Here is an 18,323-nt window from a genome sequence, read left to right as displayed (position 1 = left end):
GTTGGGTGGAGGGACAGACTTCAATTTTAAAAACAATCCCACATCTAATAAAGGTGTGGTGCGCAGGTGTGCTGGAAAGTTGGCTGGCCTTGCTCTGTGGCCTCTGACATGTGACCTAAATGGTGTAACAGCAGTGGCAGCGGTCCAGCTAATGTAGATTTTGCATAAGCTACAGAGCAGAAGAGGGAAAGCTGTGCATTGCTTGCTGATGACTTGCAAAATCTGGAAATAAAAGCAACAAGGACTGTTATAAGGTAAAGCAGAGCTACGGGTTACCCAGTCTGGTGTGGATAAACAACTATAAGTACACATCTTGAGACAAAGCAGTTTGACAGGATGTCTTGGATACTGGCTTGGGAGAAACGAAGGTATCTGAGCAACTTCATAGGCTCCCAGCATGCTTGTGCAAGAAGAGTCCTCTTTTCCTCCAGTTCTTGATAGACTTCATGTGTAACTATCTTTTGCTAGGCTATGAACTCCTCTTCCAACCAGAAATTGTCCGTATATATATATCGCTGTTGAAGGAGAGCCAAACCCCTGCTATCTTGGAGGCCTCAGCCGGAGCCATTCAGAATCTGTGTGCTGGCCGTTGGACGGTGAGTGACCACATGAGAGTTACAATTATTGCAGATGATTCATCTGTTGTAGTCTTTTAAAACAAAGGGTTGGGCAAAGCAGAGGAAGGGCTCCATCCTGTTGTATGGGCTTGGATGGTGTGATCATCCCTCATGTCCCAAAGCATGTTGAATTGGACTAACTAGCGTGCATACTATGGATATAAAAAAAGCAGATTGACTATTTTTAAGGTAGGCTTTGTCCCCTTGGGAAGAAAAAAAAACTGAGGGGTGTTCTCTGTTCTTGGAAATGGCATAAGAGCTGTCAGGGTTTTGTAGGAGCCAATGCTCTTGAGCCACACCCCTTTAGTCACTGTCTCTGACCACAGATCTTCTTTAAAAAAACTGTTGCAGAACTAGAGCATTTCACTATTAAGGAACAATGTTTTGGAAATGAATTTGAATTTTACTTTAAAAAGAAAAGTGTAATTCTTGCCCCAGCAAATGAAAGGAAATGCTGACTGGTTCTTGTGGATCCTCACAGGTTGCAGCCTGACAAGGACGTGTAGTAACAATGGAGGGGCTTAATATCATGCACCTTTCCCCCTCTTGTATAAGTGTTAAAATGTGGAGGCTGGCCATAGTATGTATCTTACTCTGTATCTATCCTGTCATAGAAGAAAAGTTTACTTTCCTGTTCTTGGAACATATTTTAGGTAGTAGCTGGACTCAATACAGCACCATAAAATGTCCAACCCTGTTTGCAAGCCTTCTGAGAGGCTTGTAGGCAGTAGAAGGGAGCATTCCTGCTACCTGTACTTCTGCATTAGAGAGATGGTGCTCTGTGGATCATTCTTTTTGGTTTTCTCCTCAATCCTGCACCACCCATTCCATTTCGTCCCTTGCTCCAGCACCCTTTTCTTCCTTTCTTTGTTTGTTTAAACTTTCAAACAGGGCTGTGGAGTTGGTACACAAGACCTCAAACTCTGACCTCACCCAAAATTGCTTCTGACTCCACAGCCCTGCTTTCAAGGCTGTCTGGCTTGTTCTGTTTGCAGCTGCCTGGAGTTCCTAATTAAAGGAACTAGGGAGGTGCATCCCAGATTTAAGAAGCACCTGCTGTTCCTCACTGTGCAAATCTAGAGGAAACAGATGTGAGTGAGGAGGTTGCTTGAGGAAGGGGGGAAGTTCAGTCTTTGGTGCACTCTGTTCTCTGTTTAGGACAAGGAACTAGATGCTCGGGCAGAGTGAGGCGATAGCAGGAGAAAGCCAGGGGCCACACAACGCAGCTCCCCCTCTCCATTTCTTTTCCTTTAGAGTAGTTTTTAATGCATATACAGGTTTGGATTGTTTGTGCTTGGCGCATCCAGTTTTGAAGGAAGCAGTCGCAAATAAGTGCAAAGCCAGAACTTACAAGCTCATCACATTAGTACTCAATTGTACTATTCCCTCTGTTCCCCCATCTTTTCTTTTGCTGTTTCAACTATTGCAGATTTGTCTAGCATCCTAGAGGCCTTAGTGACACCTCTGTATCCTCTGTAAAACCAGAAGTGAACATTCAGTGTGCAGTGGGGGGGGGGGGGTGTTCTTGGCACATGCAATTATTTCTCCTGTGTTTTCAGATTCCTATAAATACCTCAGATTTTTACTGATTTTCTTTCTGGTCCAAGCACACACAGGATAACATAGGTGCACCTCTCCACATCATCATTTCCAACCATCACATCCTGCTACTTTTGGGGTTTTTAAGGGGTGTCTACAGGATTTGGGGGCTGTCAGTACACCTGGGAAAGGCGTTTTTCCCAGGTGGCCTCTCTTGGACTGGACTCCTTAGCTTTGGATGATGGCAGCAACTCTGTTCTTGTAGTTTGCCCAGTAAAAGGAAGGAAACGGAGTGTTAGACACTAACCGCTAGGTATTATGTCCTGATCAGCCCACAGGCTTCTCTTAACACTACTTTTGTGACTACTAGAATCTTTCATCTGAGAGGAATTTCTAGAATGGAATACTGAAAACTGAAGTTAATATTAACTGTTAAAATAAGCAGTGCTGGTTTTGAAAAGCATATATTAGTATAATAATGGATTGGTTGTGGGTTTTGACCAAAGGGAATGATGAAAGGGATATTATGCCCACCCTTTTAGAAGGGATGTGGGGGTACATAGGTAAGGGAACACAGAAAGGAAAAGTAAAATGCGTTTTGTTCTTGAGGCATGAGTAATGTTGCCAGTTCTGTAACCCTTATGTCAGCCTGTGTGTCTGTGTTGTTTGCAGTACGGGCGGTACATTTGTGCTGCATTGCGCCAAGAGAAAGGTCTCTCTGCCATTGCTGACCTTCTGACCCATGACAATGAACGTGTGGTAAAAGCTGCATCTGGAGCCCTACGCAACCTGGCAGTGGATGCCCGCAACAAAGAGCTGATAGGTGAGGCAGGGAGGAGAGTGGACGATGGTCTTAACACTTTGCATGTGGCTCAACTTGTCTCAAACATTGACCCAGCACATTGTCATTTAAAGAGAAGGCTGAAATACACACATTTCTCTGGCATGTATATATGCACTCAAGTCAAGTCTTGAAGAATGTAAGATACTGGGAACACAAATGCTTAAGGGCCCAATCCTCCTATCCAACTTTCCAGTGCCTATGCAGCTCCATGGTAAGGAAACAAATGTTCCCTTACCTTGAGGAGATCTCCATGTCTGCCGTGCCATCACAGGATGCAGCACATGCATGCCCCTTTGGCAAGGTAGAACCAGTGCTGGAAAATTGGATAGGACTGGGCCCTAAGTCAGATGATCTTTGACTGTGGTGTTCAGACAGTGTGCTGCCTTTGTAGGAGGCCCTCTGATCTTTAATCAGTAGTGCAACATTGAAGGCAAACTGTCTTAAGATGCCCAAAGTTGAAGCCATTTAATACTTTTTTGACATTTCCCCTAATGAAGATCATCCTAACTAGATTCATGTTGGGATTTGATACTTCCTGTTAAGCATAATACAAGCATCTTGTATCCTGCTTCTATCCTGCAGCACTTTTGATGATGTGGGTTTTATTAAAAAATATTTACATTCTGCTTTTCAACAAAATGTGTACAGTCAGCCCTCATCCATGGGCCCTGCATCCTCAGATTTGACTTGACTGGGATCTTGAGCCCGTGTTGGAGGGCCTCCAAAGACCTCCTGGATACAACCAGAAGTGCCTTTCAGAAGTGTCTGGGGGGCCTTCTGAAGCATGCAGAGGTCGCATGTAGCTTCCTTGCACCATGGAAGGCCTTCTGGAGGCTTCCAAAAGACATTTTTGGTTTGCAGGCGCTATGGTATGGGGGGGGGGTTGTCCTGGCACAGAACTCCCACAGATACTGAAGGTCCACTGTATTCAAAATTGCCTTGAAAATCCCTGGCATCTGGAAAATGCATACTGTCTCTTTAAAAATGAAGCACAGGCAGGGACAGCAGTTTCATTCTTTGATCTCAGGCTCCCTCCAGGGCATGTCTTTATGTAGAATGGTGGGTGGAAAACCATCTGTACTAGTTAAAGTGCTGGCTTTTTGTTTTGCTTTCAGTTTGCCAACTGTGTGAAGCTAAATTTGCAGGAGATGTGGGCCGACTCTAGTTCACTAAAGGGTTTACATAGCTAAAATAAATGATTTTTATTCCAGTTTTGTGCTGTTACATTAAAATTAGCCTTTTGGGTCATTCTTGGGAAGCACTAGTTCCGGCTTGTGAAAGAAGCAGACATTTGCAAGAAATAGGGCAAATGAGTGAAGAGCTTTGAATCCTACAAGAACACGATTACTATTATATTCAGCCTTTCTTTTATCGCACTTGACATAAGTGTCTCAAGCAATTAAAGAGCCTGGGCGTGGGTGTAGGTGCAGGTTGTTGAGCAGGGTTGAGACCAATTATGCTTCTTTCTTCCACCCATCTCTGTTCCCAATGTTCTCCTAACTGACTCTGATCTACTCCCACCTCTAGGTAAACATGCTATCCCCAGTTTAGTGAAGAATCTTCCAGGGGGACAGCAGACGCCAGCCAAGAACCTCTCCGAAGACACTGTGGTATCGGTGCTAAATACCATCAATGAGGTCATCCTTGACAATTTGGAAGCTGCTAAGAAACTGCGGGAGACGCAAGGCATTGAGAAACTGGTTCTGATCAACAAATCTGGGTGGGTGCTGACCTTGATGAGGCAGGCTGAAGGTGCCCCACACGCTTCTACAGAAGTGGTCTCTCATGCAGAGGCTTACTGTTAATACTCTTGTACGTCTTGTTTCCACCTTCTAGGAACCGCTCAGAAAGAGAAGTCAGAGCAGCTGCTCTCGTATTGCAGACAATCTGGGGATATAAGGAGTTGCGGAAGCCCCTGGAGAAAGAAGGGTGGAAGAAGTCAGACTTCCAGGTATCTGGGTGCTGAACGAGTGTCGTGGCAGAACTGTCTTGGTTTGAACATAAGAACAGCCCCACTGGATCAGGCCGTAGGCCCATCTAGTCCAGCTTCCTGTATCTCACAGCGGCCCACCAAATGCCCCAGGGAGCACACCAGATAACAAGAGACCTCATCCTGGTGCCCTCCCTTGCATCTGGCATTCTGACATAACCCATTTCTAAAATCAGGAGGTTGCGCATACACATCATGGCTTGTACCCCATAATGGATTTTTCCTCCAGAAACTTGTCCAATCCCCTTTTAAAGGTGCTTTTGTTAAACTCCTGACTGGCTGCCTTGCCCAATAAATGTGATTTGGAGATGGGGTTGATAGTTCTGTCATGGGCTTCTCCATCAGATACTGCCTTATATTGTAGTTAGATGTCCCTCTAGCCTATTTTTTCTCTCATGCACATTAAGTTGAGAGTATTTTTCGCTCATACCATAGAAACTTGTTCAAGCTAACTGAAAACAGAAACCCTTGTCTCATGGCAGCAGCTCTGCAGCATGGAGAGCTGTAAGGAGAGCCAGCTGCCAAGGTATGCTCTCTGCTGTAGAGCTGCCTGCAGGTCTATAGTCTTAATGAACCAGCAGGTTCATTCTTCTTTCTCCCTGTCCTCTCAGTACATCCAAATATGGTAGACACTCAGATGAGTAGTCAGTGGGCTACTTAAACCCTGTGACCAGTTCAGGTTCCTGGGGCACATTATACTTGCTTATTGGAAATGATGACCTATTTTATGGAGTTGAGGCATTTCCCAGCCGGAAGAAAGTAAATGTTTTTAATGCAGGGAAACTGTGGCTTTGTGCAGTGGCATTTCCAACCTTATAAAGGAGCCACTGAGTTGCTTTTGCATTTGTGAAACGCCCTTTGTAAAAAGCTTTGTATTTTAAAGAAGCATCTTGAGGAATGCCCGTGCAGCTCGAATGGAGGAAAACAAATCTTTTTCTTGAAACCAAATTCATTTCTGTCCAACCAGTTTAGAGACACTTATCTAACAGTGGGTTAGACCCCTTGCCATGTTGTGAACTTACATTTAGGTGTCTCATCTAGGAAGGGTTTCTTGCCTCACCTCCTTGCTCTTAAGTGAGGGTGTTGTATGTCCCTCTGGGGAGTAGGTGCTCAGTACTTCATGGAACAGGTGGTCCTTGCATTTCACAGATCCTTACCCTTTGAATGTTCAGCAGAAGGGTTCAAAGAACTAAGGAGCTTGTGTGTGGATCAAGCCTGCAGTTGATGTGCACAGTCTTTACTGCGCATGTCCTCAGCAAAGGCTTGTTTCTGTAATTCTTCTCTTTCCTTGTCTGAATCTTGGTGGTGATTTGATGCTTTGAAGACCTCCAGGCAGCAGATGGCAGCATATGTTTAAAAGTAGTGAAGATGGGTTTAGGAAGTGAAGCTCTGTCTAATGGCAACACCATTACATGCAGCACTTACCTTTTTTAGGTGCATCTGAATAATGCCTCTAGAAGCCAGGGTGGTAACTCCTTTGATGATAGCACCTTGCCCCTCATTGATAAGAACCAAAAAGGAGGTAAGTACAAGAGTGGACCTTCTGATGCAGAATGCTAAGAGTGACTACCGGAACGGAGCCCTATTTCATATATTCTTTGTGGGTTCATAGTGTGGTAGAAAGTAAGTCCCTTCTGCTTTCCTCCACACAGATGAATGAGTTGGGGCTTTGTTCTGATACAGCAGGCAAGGCCTCTTATTGGACTTTAGTGCAAAGGGCGACAACTTGTAGGTTTGCATGGTGTGTGGGGGGTGGGTGGAAGAGGACACAGGGCTCTTCCATGGCAGGAAGGCCCCCAGCTCACACATTACCAGGGCACAGTCTCTTGGGCAGTAGATAAGTGATGTATGCAAAGAGGGCTGAATAACACAAATGTAGGCCTTTGCCTATTTGTACATCCTTGGAACCTTTTAAAAAACAAAGCAAAAGGGCACAGTTCAGGTTGAGTGTCGGCTGTTGGGGCGCACTTGATATTGAAGGATGACAAGAAACCCCATGTTACTATGTGGGGTTCAGACTCCTAAGACTGCAGGCCTTCAGAATGCTGACAGGGCTTACCCTTTTGAGTACACTCTGGGGGGCGGGGGGTACAGGGAGTGGAGTGCCAAACCTGGTGCATAGAAGATGAAGTATGTTGGGGAATAGGCCTTCTCCCTGACACTTGGGTTTCCTCTGTGCTGGGAGTCAGTACATAAAATGCCTACAATAACTGTATAAGCTTGCTTGTAATATTTAGAAGGCTGGTGAAGGACACTGGAGAATGTTCTTGGCTGTTTGCCTTGAGTTTGAAGCCTAACTGAAATGTATTTATTGGAAGATTTTAGCTGGTACAGATTGAGCCTCATTATTCCAGTGGGTCCATTAGCACTAAAGCAAATCCATTTAAAAAACAAAGTTCCCTTGCTCAGGTGATTTAAAAACAGCCTTGCTGACCTTTGTGATGTAAGATAAGAGTCATTAAGAAGACAATCCATCAATCAGTCCTCCTCTAAGGACTTAGAAAGGCACTTCACTCAGCCCCTCCCTTCACCGATACAAAGTGTTCACCTTCCTTTCATGTGCTCGGGGATGGGAGGGGTCCCCTGGAGAGACACGATTGATGGATTGTCAACCAGCTGCCCCCTCTCTCTCATTTACAAGGCTGTTAAAGGACTGTTCAGTTTTTAAAACTGATTTTAAAGGGATGCATTTTTCCCCTTCTCCAGGAATCAGCACATTCCTTTTCATGTGCAGGGGCCATTCGTGTTGAGTCAAGTCAGTGTATAAAAAATCCATGTATAACAAGGCTGAACCTGTATTTGAGTTCTGAAGAGTGTGTGTTGGTCAAAGGGCAGGGTATGAATTGTTTGTTTTTTATTTAAAAGAACTAAGGCAGTCAGTATCTTAAACTTAAAAAAACAACACTCCATAATTAAAACCATGAAGTTGCCATTTAAAATAATAGTTTTGGGAACAAGAAATGCCATCTAAGAAATCGTGCAACACTTCTAGCATGTTGAAAGGGGCTGTGCAGGATTTTCCTGCTGTCTATCTTCTCCTGGTGCTTCTGCTGTGGCCCTCATTGCTGGTGGGGCTTTTTACCATTTAATCAAAACTAGGAGTAAAATTTCTATACTTCTGATTTTTTTCTTATTTTTTTTCTTCTGTTAGACAAGAAATCCTCTCGAGAAGAGATTCAGATGAGCAACATGGGACCAGGTATGGAAGTAGGCAAGAGGATGCTGTATTATGGTTGGATCTGACAGGGTGTGGGTGGGGTGTGTACACCCTTCTGGATAGTTTCCACTCCCTCTTTTTCATGTGTGCTAAGCCTTGCCTCCAAAACCTGATGAGGCTCAGTCTTTGCCATCTAGTTAAATCCTAGGTGTTCTTCCACACCCCAAGCTGGGGAGATTGAGATCCATCTTGTGGGATTGTAGCTGTAGAGCGTGTATTGGGCTTTACTGATGGAGCTAACATCCTCCTGCCAGCATGTTCTTATAGCTAGGGTTCTAGCTCTGCTTGAAACAAGTATGCATCTCTTTTGCCAGCATGTGGGTAAAGGTATTTGCAGTACTGCTCCTGGAGTTGTGGCATTATTTGATTTCACAGTGCCTGCATCTATATACAGTTGGCAGACATCTCCCCTTACCCATTCATTGGGAGACTGCATTAGTCTTTATAGCCTTGCCAAACAGGCCTGGCATTCATGCTAATGTTTCAGGGCTCTTCAGGCAGCTAAAATCCTTCTACCTACTAACCATAGTCTGAAATCAAGAGGGATGGAGTATCTTAGTGTGTATTGTACCCTGGGATCTCCCAGATGTGAGCAGTCTTCTGGTGGTGATGACATGGGTTGAGCTGTGCCATTTTACCCAGCAGTTCCGTGGAGCTACTGAGGGACAAAGGAGAAGAATACTAAAGAAGGGTAAGAGAGTAATTCTGCTCTCACCCACCCTTGCCCATGCCTCGGGTTTTATGTCTGAAACTTGTCGTACATTCTGTTCCCAAGAGTTTAGTATGCACAACACTTATGCACTGTGTAAGACTGTCCTAAAGCAATACTCTGCATGCACTCGTCTCCTGCTCTTGCTGTGGATAGTGGCAGGAAAGGACATGGTGCTTATTTTCTGGCTGGTCAGATTTGAGCGTATGAAGCAAGATAGCATGTGTCCTCCCCCATCGTTGTCCTCAATTTGAGAACTGTGAAGCGCTCTCATACCAAGTGGTGTCCTTCATTTCAGATAACTACCCTACACTGAATGAGCGAGACCATAATAGGACATTGGACCGATCAGGCGAAGAAATGGAATCTATGAAGGGCACACCATTGATGGTAAAGACCTGGCAACTCATTTGCTGATGCCTCTGAACTCTTCCTGATCAATTGTTGGGAAGTGGCTCTACGTGCTGAGGCAGAAAGAGTAGTGAGGGAGGAGGCAAGAGAAAAGGGGCTGGAACCAATGAAAGTGAAACCTCTGAGATGTGCTTGTAGGCCAAACATTTCTGCAGTGTGGTTCTTTTTTTGAGAGTTGCTAAGATGCCTGTGAAGTAACTAACTAACCCCGTCAACATTTCTGCCTTCAACTCTACCTCTCCTTCACTTCTTCCAGTGGCTTTTCACTTAGACAACTTGTCCCTTTTTTTCCTTCTCCTACACATGTGACCCCCTACTAACAATACACATGTCCACAGCAGGAGGAAGGGCAGGAATCTTTTGAAGAGAGTGACCAGTTGCTTTACCCTCCTATGGTATGTTCTTGCTTTCTGATGTGCTGTTCTGCTTACATTTGTAAAGAAGAAAAACTAGCTGGCGGAGCAGACCAATCAAACCTTCATTGGGACAATCTGGGCATTTGCTTAACCAAGCTGCTTCCAGAAACTTGTAGCACTTATGGCTATGCGGTGTTTTGACTACTAATTTATCATGCATCTGATCTGCTTGCAATGTCTTAAGCTGCTTTATGCTGCCATTGAATTGTAGCTAACACTGGCCTGTTCTCTCTTTCCCACAGCAGAAGATCTAGAATCACCAGTCTGCCTTCTCTGTTTTTGGTTTATAAAATAATATGTATAACTCCTCATGGTGAAATGGACTGACTTCTTTTTTTAAAATCTTTCTTGGCACACAAGTCCAGCCACTCCGCCAAATGACTGCCCCCCCTGAGCCCACGGCGCCGTGGCCTCCCTGTAGGTGGCTGCACATCAAATCCTCTGGGCACTCTACTCTTCTCTACCCCCCCCCCCGCCCCAGCACAGCAATTTCCGAAGACCAAATACTTCTGATGGATCTCACTAGAGAAACAAAGGCAGATACTTACAAGTTCCTGCTGCGTCTACAGCAGAAGATGGAAGCCACTGGTGCGCATGGATCTCAACTTTGAACTCTACCGTACTGGAACTAATTTTTCTGAAAGAGGAGTTGGCTCTTCTCATAGAGGAGCATGCCAAGAGAGAGAGAGAGAGAGTCATCTCCTCCTCAAGTTTATAGAATATATTTTTGTGTGTGATCATTTTTTCAACAAAGGATGCTGGGAATACTGGAACATTCCTGGTGGTGGTGGTGAGGGTGGGTGGGGGAATAACAATGGAGGGAGCAGCTTGGGAGTGACTGCATCTGGACCATCTGGATGCAAGATGGCCTTAAAGAGTGGTGTTTTTGAGGCGACAGCCCTCTAGCCTTATAGGCAGAAGAAGAATGTGATTTGCATTTGGTTTTCTCCTGTTTTCACTGTGGCTTCTTGGTGGTTTAACCTGAGATTGTTGAGTGTGAGTTTAAGGAGCTATTTATTTGTGGGACAAGAGCAGCTTGGGGTGCAGGGCTTTGAAGGGAGAGGAAAAGAGAACAGATATGTCAAGTCTATGTGGTTGGAAGGGCAGGCATCTTCATGCCTAGAAGCAACCGTGTTGGCCCTCCAATGCGGAAGATGAACTGAGGGGATCCGTTTAGGTCCATAGTTGAGCTGTCAGGTGGCTGTGAAATGCAGAGGGCTGCTGAGTAGGAAGCTTGGTGGGGGCAAGTGTGTGAGGGAGGTGAAGGTAACTTGTAAATATTTGCCAATGTCCTCCCATGCAGGCAGGGGAATGAAATGGTTATCTGTCATATTTCCACGTGCCTTTCTTTGCCACTGTGAAGGAGCTTGGTGCTTTTGCTAGTTTTGGTTTGGGAGGAAGGTAGACTGCCTGGGCTGGAGAGAAGACTTGTTTTTAACCCTGCTCTGTCTCTCCCCTGAATTTCAACCAGGATCCTGATATCACCTGGTGAAATGACAGGGGTTTGGGGGAGTGGGGCAGACCAGACTACTAAAGGCTTCTGGGCTGGGGAGGGAGAGGTGAAGAGTGTCACAATGCACCTTAATAGCTCGCCTCTTCAGGGGAAAGGAGGAATGTTGTGATCTGCTTGCAGGTCTTTGTCATGATTTGCAAGGCAGCAGCAAAGGGGACAGCACTGACTGGCTGCATTTTTCTGCTGAAGAGAATTGTGGTCTTCCCCCTCTCCCCCCCCCCAGTTCTGCCTAAGCCCAGTAACTGGAAGGAACTCTGTTGCCCTTGGCTCCTGGGGTTGTCTCCAGATTAGCAATCCACATTGCACAAGACGGCAGGTCTGAAACAGATACTTTCTTGGTGCCTCTCATGCTCCAGTCCCAGCACTGCTTTTCCTTTGAAGGGGGAAGTAGGAGGGATTAAACATGCAAATCAGCCTTTTTAGGGATGAGTCACTCAACTTTTTCTAATGTAGAACACTATTTCCTTTTTTAAATTCCAGTTGAACCAAAAATACCCTTCCCCACTGACCAATTCAATACTGTAGGGGGAACTAACTCACTGACTTCTTTTTTGCTTTTCTTTTTGCACCCCTGGGGAGGGGAACATCCTGCTGTTCTTTGAGTCCTGCGCTCGCTCTGTAATGCTTTTAAAATGAAATGATTTTTATATAAATAAAGTTTTAAAGTGTGTATTTGTTAAAATGGAATTGCCTTATCCATATCTTGTTACATGAGTCTGCTTTTTTGTTGTTGTCTCTCATGAGGGACTCCTGATCATCTACACACAGACTTCTCTTGCTGCCGGTCAGTGTTCCTGATCATTTCTGTCGATGTTGTAGTAGATCCAGTTGGAAAACCCTGACCATGTGCCATGAATAGTCACCGTAAAGCATGTTCTGAAAGCTTTTACAAACCCTTCCTGATGGTCCTTCCCATTCACCCATTTCCCCTTCTTAACATTTGAGCACATTTAGCCTTGATTCATCCTGTCTGTCTGACTAGGATTCTGTGAAGCAACATGGCCAGGGCCTGCCAGGACCTCTTGATGCAGCAAGTCAAATGATGTACCGGCCTCTGCTCCTCCCTTTCTCCAGTGGTCCAGCTCAGCACTCTCCTCCCTTCCACATTTCCTTTTCCTTTCTGCCCCCTTTTTCCTCTTACATGCCAAGGAGTGGGAGGAGCAGTGGAGGCAAGTAGGAGGACAGAGATGAGTGCCCCTCATCAATCTGCTGCCTGAGGCAACTGTTTCAGTTGGCCTCATGGATGGACTGGCCCTGAACATGGCTCATAACTTATTGTTCCATCACCACCTGCAGAATGTGCTCCTATTTCTGATCCTGCAATAAGAATTCTCTTAGCCTCCTTACCCAACTGAGTAGGGGGAAGTGACTTTTCCTTTGAGCCAAGCAAGTATAAAATGGAACACAATGTAGCCGAAACAAAACCTGGTTCCTTGACAGTTGCATCAAGCAGAACTATGCATGAGCCTCTGCATTTGGTTCTGCAGTTTCCTAAACTGGAATTAATAAGAGTAAATGTTTGCAAAGCCTCCTGGCATACAATTTTCCCACTTTGCCTTCCCTCTTGAACTCTTAAGTATTTAGGCTTACATTGGAACTGTGTCCAACTTTGGTGCCACTTCTCCAGTGTCTTATATACTGTGCATTTGTGTTACTCCTCAAAGTTAGAGCTTGGGCTGAAATCCAAATTGGTGCGGTGCAAAAGAGTGGGAAGAGGCAGGCTCAGAGGTTCCAAAGCAGAGTTTTCCTACCCAAGCAACCAGTGGAGTAGACCTGGTAGTCCGTAATACTTCGGCTTCTATTGTCTTCTGGCCCATTCCTGATGAGGACTGATTCTGTGGTCCTGATTGCCTGGCATCTAGAATGCTCTGTGGACAATGTTACTGGGGGGGGGGGGGGGGGAGAGATATTCCCGAGACTAAAGGGCATTTTTGGACAGAATTGGCAACCATTTGGAGAAACAGGTGTGAACAGACAGATTCTCCCAATATTCTTTTTTTTTTTTGTGAGGAATCAAACCTTGTCATTCATGCTGAAATACTGAGAACAGCTTTCTGAGAATAGCACATATGAAGCATTCTTCTGCCTGGCCTAGTGTAGTCTCTCCTCAAGTAGCAGTAGGCCTTTCCTAGCCCTGCCACGTAGAAAAATTGAATGAAGAATGCCAGAAACTTGTGTCTTTCTGTGAGCATGCAAACCATGTGTGCCATCACCAAGCTATTCTGCTGTATTGGCATTAAAAACTTGGTGGTTTCTGGGTTTATTAATTCAGGCTGGTGGCACCTCATTTTCCCTCCTTGTTGCATTCTCCACCTTCCCTGCAACACATTTCTCAGATTTAACTGGCAGGAGACGACTTTTTCACACATGCACTCTTGTGGTTTCTCAAGTGCCAGTTTGAGAACAGAGTCGTACAATCATTTGTTTTTAATTTCAAGTAAAGGCTTCGGGCTTGAAAGGATCTACTAGGGAGAATGCTGTACTTGCCCAACAATATAACTGTGGGCCAAGTCGTATTAATTCCAACGCACAGCAAGCTGCTGTCAACAACCAGGATAATTTCTCTGATTTACCTGCTTTGCAAGGTATTTGGAGAGTGAAAGGGGTTGTTTGCTGTTTTAAAAAACAGTTTTAAGACCATGTGGGATTGAGGAAGTTGTAATGCTTTGGTCTAGGGGTCCATAAACTTTTCGACCGAAGGGCCACATCAAATATCTGGCACAGTGTCGAGGGCTGTAAAAAAATTAAATATAAAATTTAAATAAATACATTAGAGATGGAACTTAGATGAATGACTGAAATGGGCTCAAATGTCCAGGATTTCTCCAAGCACCAACACAGCCCGAGAAACAAAACACACACACTTAAATGGACCCTCATTTCCCCCACTCTACAAGCACAACTCTGGTTGTGTTTGGTCAACTGGGCCAGAGGCTCTCAGGGGATCAGAGTCTGGTTGCAACCTGGATAGAGGCTTCCGTGGGTTTGTGGAGACCCCAAGCTAGAGTATAAAATATGCATAGCTCAGTCTGGAGTAGAGTGGCACAATTGTTTCCGTTAAGGGGGACTGTGGGGGGAGGCATTGTAACTGATGTGTTGGGAGTCTAATTCAATGGATGGAAGGTGCACTGGTCCCAGACATCTAGCAGAATACATAGCTAAAAACACTTAAATGGCTGTCTCACACAGGTACCACTTTCAATAGTTCAGCGCCACCTCCTGTTCACTCGTGGAATTGCAGCTACTGTAGAACAGCATGTTCACAGTGGAACATGGCATGGAACAGCTGCCACTGGTGCACCAGCCAAAGCTGAGCAAAAGTCCCCCTGGCCACAGCTGCCATGGTGTGATCTAGGAGCAGCTGTAGACCTAAGCCACAGATTTGCTGTTTCCCAAGCAGTGGCTAGGGGGGTGCTGGGGGTAGCTGTTGCAGCAGGCATCAAGCTTTAGGGGGACAACAAGCTGAGTTTGACAATAGTGACCAAAATTGTGAAAGTCTTAGTATTATTCATACATATCATCATGTTATATATCATTGGAAAGGTAATTTAATGCAGAATGCAATGAAACAAACTGTATTGGAATATCTGTATTCTATCAAGTTATGGCGAATTAACCAGAAAATGAAAATGTAACTGCCTTAAAGAGTTAAGAAAATCCAGTTTTTGTTCTATATTTTCTTAACTCTTCTGACTTATAAGATTGATTGTTCTGAGAGTCAATGAAATATTATGTTATTGACATGTTGCAATGACACAGCATGAAACCAATAAGGTGTTGTTATGAGTCAGCTCTCATTTCCATGTATCATAAAACAGTTACCCCTGCTAACTGGGTAAAAAGGCACTTTTTCAAGTGGTACCCTTTTCATATTTAGCAGGGGGAGAATAACCATCCCTCTTTACCCCAACACAGTGTCTCAAACTGATCAGGGACACACTTTTCATTTATTTACTTAATTAAATTTGATTTGTCTGGGGAGGGGGCGGCTACAACTCTTCTTTGACCCCAGGTAGTAGATAGTTGCCTTAGCTATGCCACTGACTGGGGGGAGGCAGCAGAACAAGTGGGTGGTGAGCTGCTGGGGGGAGGAAGTGGATTCCTCCCAGTTTTCACTTTTTAAAAGCCCAGGTGTGACATCACTTCTGGGGCAACATTCTGAGCTTGGCACTGGGGCTACATGATCATTAGCTACGCCACTGCTCCCAAGCTATCTACCTGTTCCTCTAGAGGGAATGCAACCCCATTCAGGTTGATACAACCCCATTCAGGTTGATACTCTGACACACTGCATTGTGGATTTCTATTACTAAGAGGATCTCTGTTATGTCCAACTTTAATTTGTTGGCCCACATCCAGCTCCCAACCACTTCTAGACAACTAAAACCTCATTAGCATTAGGTGGAAACAAGAGACAGAGCTCTCAGTGTCATCAGCATACTGATAACACCCAACTCCAAATTCCTGGATGACCTCTCCAAGCAGTTTCATGCATGGGGGACAAAATAGGCTCCTGTGGCACTCCACATGCCAAAGCCCAGGATGCTGAAGAGGCATCCCTCAGTATTGCTTTTGGTTTCTGTCTCAAGACCCCGTCTAGCCAACCATAGGAAACCATGGTCACTTGTGTTGAAAGCCACCAAGAAGTCCAGCAGAACCAACTGGGATGCTCTCCCATCTAGTCCCCAGTGCAAGTCAGTGACCCAGGGCAACCAAAGCAGTTTCCAGACTGAAGTTGGATTGAATGAAATCCAGATTATCGTTTTTCTTCCAGAACCATCTGGAGCAGAGATGCCACCACCCACTCCATCACATTGCACAGAAAGAGAGAGGGGTTGAAACTGTCCTGGAATTGTCCAACACAGAGGGCTCCACGGCAGGCTTTTTCAGGAGGGGTTGCACCATACCCATTGTCAAGGCTGTTGGTAGCACCCCTAAAGAGATGGATCAATTACTCTCCCCATTCACTCAGCCAGAACCCTGCCCCCCCCCCCGTATAGATCATAGGCAAAAGCTGGTCAAGCAGGCAAGCATGTCTGTGTGCTCCAGAGGATCCTGTTCACATCCTTGGACAATACTGGCTGAAAAGAGTCTATAACAATAAGACTGACAATTTGTATATTGTATTGTATTGGCAACCTTCAGTCTCGAAAGACTCTGGTATCGCGCTCTGAAAGGTGGTTCTGGCACAGCGTCTAGTGTGGCTGAAAAGGCCAATCCGGGAGTGACAATCCCTTCCACACCGGGAGCAAGTGCAGTCTGTCCCTGGTCTGTCTCCCTGGCTATGGGCCTTCCTTCTTTGCCTCTTAGCCTCAGACTGTTGGCAAAGTGTCTCTTCAAACTGGGAAAGGCCATGCTGCACAGCCTGCCTCCAAGCGGGCCGCTCAGAGGCCAGGGTTTCCCACTTGTTGAGGTCCATCCCTAAGGCCTTCAGATCCCTCTTGCAGATGTCCTTGTATCGCAGCTGTGGTCTACCTGTAGGGCGCTTCCTTGCACGAGTTCCTCCATAGAGGAGATCCTTTGGGATCCGGCCATCATCCATTCTCACGACATGACTGAGCCAACACAGGCGTCTCTGTTTCAGCAGTGCATACATGCTAGGGATTCCAGCACGTTCCAGGACTGTGTTGTTTGGAACTTTGTCCTGCCAGGTGATGCTGAGAATGCGTCGGAGGCAGCGCATGTGGAAAGCGTTCAGTTTTCCTCTCCTGTTGTGAGCGGAGAGTCCATGACTCGCTGCAGTACAGAAGTGTACTCAGGACGCAAGCTCTGTAGACCTGGATCTTGGTATGTTCTGTCAGCTTCTTGTTGGACCAGACTCTCTTTGTGAGTCTGGAAAACGTGGTAGCTGCTTTACCGATGCGTTTGTTTAGCTCAGTATCGAGAGAAAGAGTGTTGGAGATCGTTGAGCCAAGGTACACAAAGTCATGGACAACCTCCAGTTCATGCGCAGAGATTGTAATGCAGGGAGGTGAGTCCACATCCTGAACCATGACCTGTGTTTTCTTTAGGCTGATCGTCAGACCGACAATAGGACCAATATAACAATAGGACCAACAGGTTCCTGTGAGACATTCATAGACATTATCAAGGCAGAGCCTAAGGGCCCAGTCCTATCCAATTTTTCAGCATTTTTGCAGCCATGTCAACAGGATGTGCATTGCATCCTGCGTGGGGGGGGGGGGGCAGACACAAAGGCCTCTTCAAGGCTGCATCTGGGGGCTGCATCGTAGCTATATCAGCACTAGAAAGTTGGACAGGATTGAACCCACAGTTGTGGCAGATGCAAGTAATTTTATGTGTGGTGCCTACCCAAAATGTCCCAGCAGGCAATCATACATTTCTCTTACAACTGCAGGCTCCATACTACCCAGAAAGGCTCAGTTGGATGGCTCTCTGCAGATGGAATTAAAATTACAGATGGAATATTTAACTTTAATGGAACTTTAAATGAGACATCAACCAAAATTCTGGACATGATGGGAGTCAAATAGGAGAGCAATGATGGTATCGCATTTCATATAGATGGTCCAGGAAACTTAATCTATTGTCCTTATTCTATTGATCCTCTAAGGTGATTGTAGCAACGTCAACATGAAATAAGTTTGCAGTGTAATCTTTTGGAAAGTTGGAGGATCTGCATCCCAAGTACAGCTCCACCTAAATACCTGGTTCTTGGTCTCCTTGGCCTAGTAGCTTCTATTTTTAATTTTGATGCTAAGCATGTGAATTCTTGTGAATACAGCATGACTGTGCATGTGCCCTGAAGCCATGTCGCAGGCAGGCAGTTCTGACAAATCATAAGTTGGCAACATACTTGCTGTAGAATAATTGCTGGGTCCTCTTTTGTAGGGATTTCCAAAAACTTGGTGTGTTCTTTCCTGAAAAGGTAATTCAGGAGAGGATCCTTTTTTTTCCCCTGGCTGTATAGTCAAAAGACAACCAACTGGCAAGTTTACGCTCTGGGTACAGATACAAAAGAGCCCATCCTGCAACTTGATGGCTTGCAGAAAGTTTTAAAACAAAGCCAATAGAGCCCATTGCACACAGTGGGACTTCTGAGTAGA

At 45.4% G+C, this 18,323-nt stretch overlaps 1 protein-coding gene across 3 annotated transcripts in view; it reads left to right on the top strand.

The window, feature by feature from the left end:
• The window catches only part of CTNND1 (catenin delta 1), a 56,615-nt gene extending 46,083 nt beyond the window's left edge, over positions 1–10,532 (top strand). For 2 of the 3 annotated variants that reach the window (XM_066611360.1, XM_066611357.1), the window contains 8 exons: positions 469–596; positions 2,829–2,979; positions 4,528–4,720; positions 4,837–4,951; positions 6,425–6,512; positions 8,142–8,189; positions 9,215–9,306; positions 9,986–10,532. In XM_066611360.1, the coding sequence (XP_066467457.1) occupies positions 469–596; positions 2,829–2,979; positions 4,528–4,720; positions 4,837–4,951; positions 6,425–6,512; positions 8,142–8,189; positions 9,215–9,306; positions 9,986–9,997 (827 nt within the window). In that variant the 3' untranslated portion in view covers positions 9,998–10,532. The remainder of the gene's footprint in view (positions 1–468; positions 597–2,828; positions 2,980–4,527; positions 4,721–4,836; positions 4,952–6,424; positions 6,513–8,141; positions 8,190–9,214; positions 9,307–9,985) is intronic. The other variant, XM_066611359.1, reaches the window with a different exon arrangement.
• The last annotated feature ends 7,791 nt before the right edge of the window (positions 10,533–18,323 follow it).

The sequence above is a fragment of the Tiliqua scincoides genome, chromosome 1, assembly GCF_035046505.1.
Source record: "Tiliqua scincoides isolate rTilSci1 chromosome 1, rTilSci1.hap2, whole genome shotgun sequence".
Classification (NCBI taxonomy): domain Eukaryota; kingdom Metazoa; phylum Chordata; class Lepidosauria; order Squamata; family Scincidae; genus Tiliqua; species Tiliqua scincoides.
Note: the sequence above shows the minus strand (reverse complement) of the source record. Positions and strands in the feature narration are given on the sequence as shown.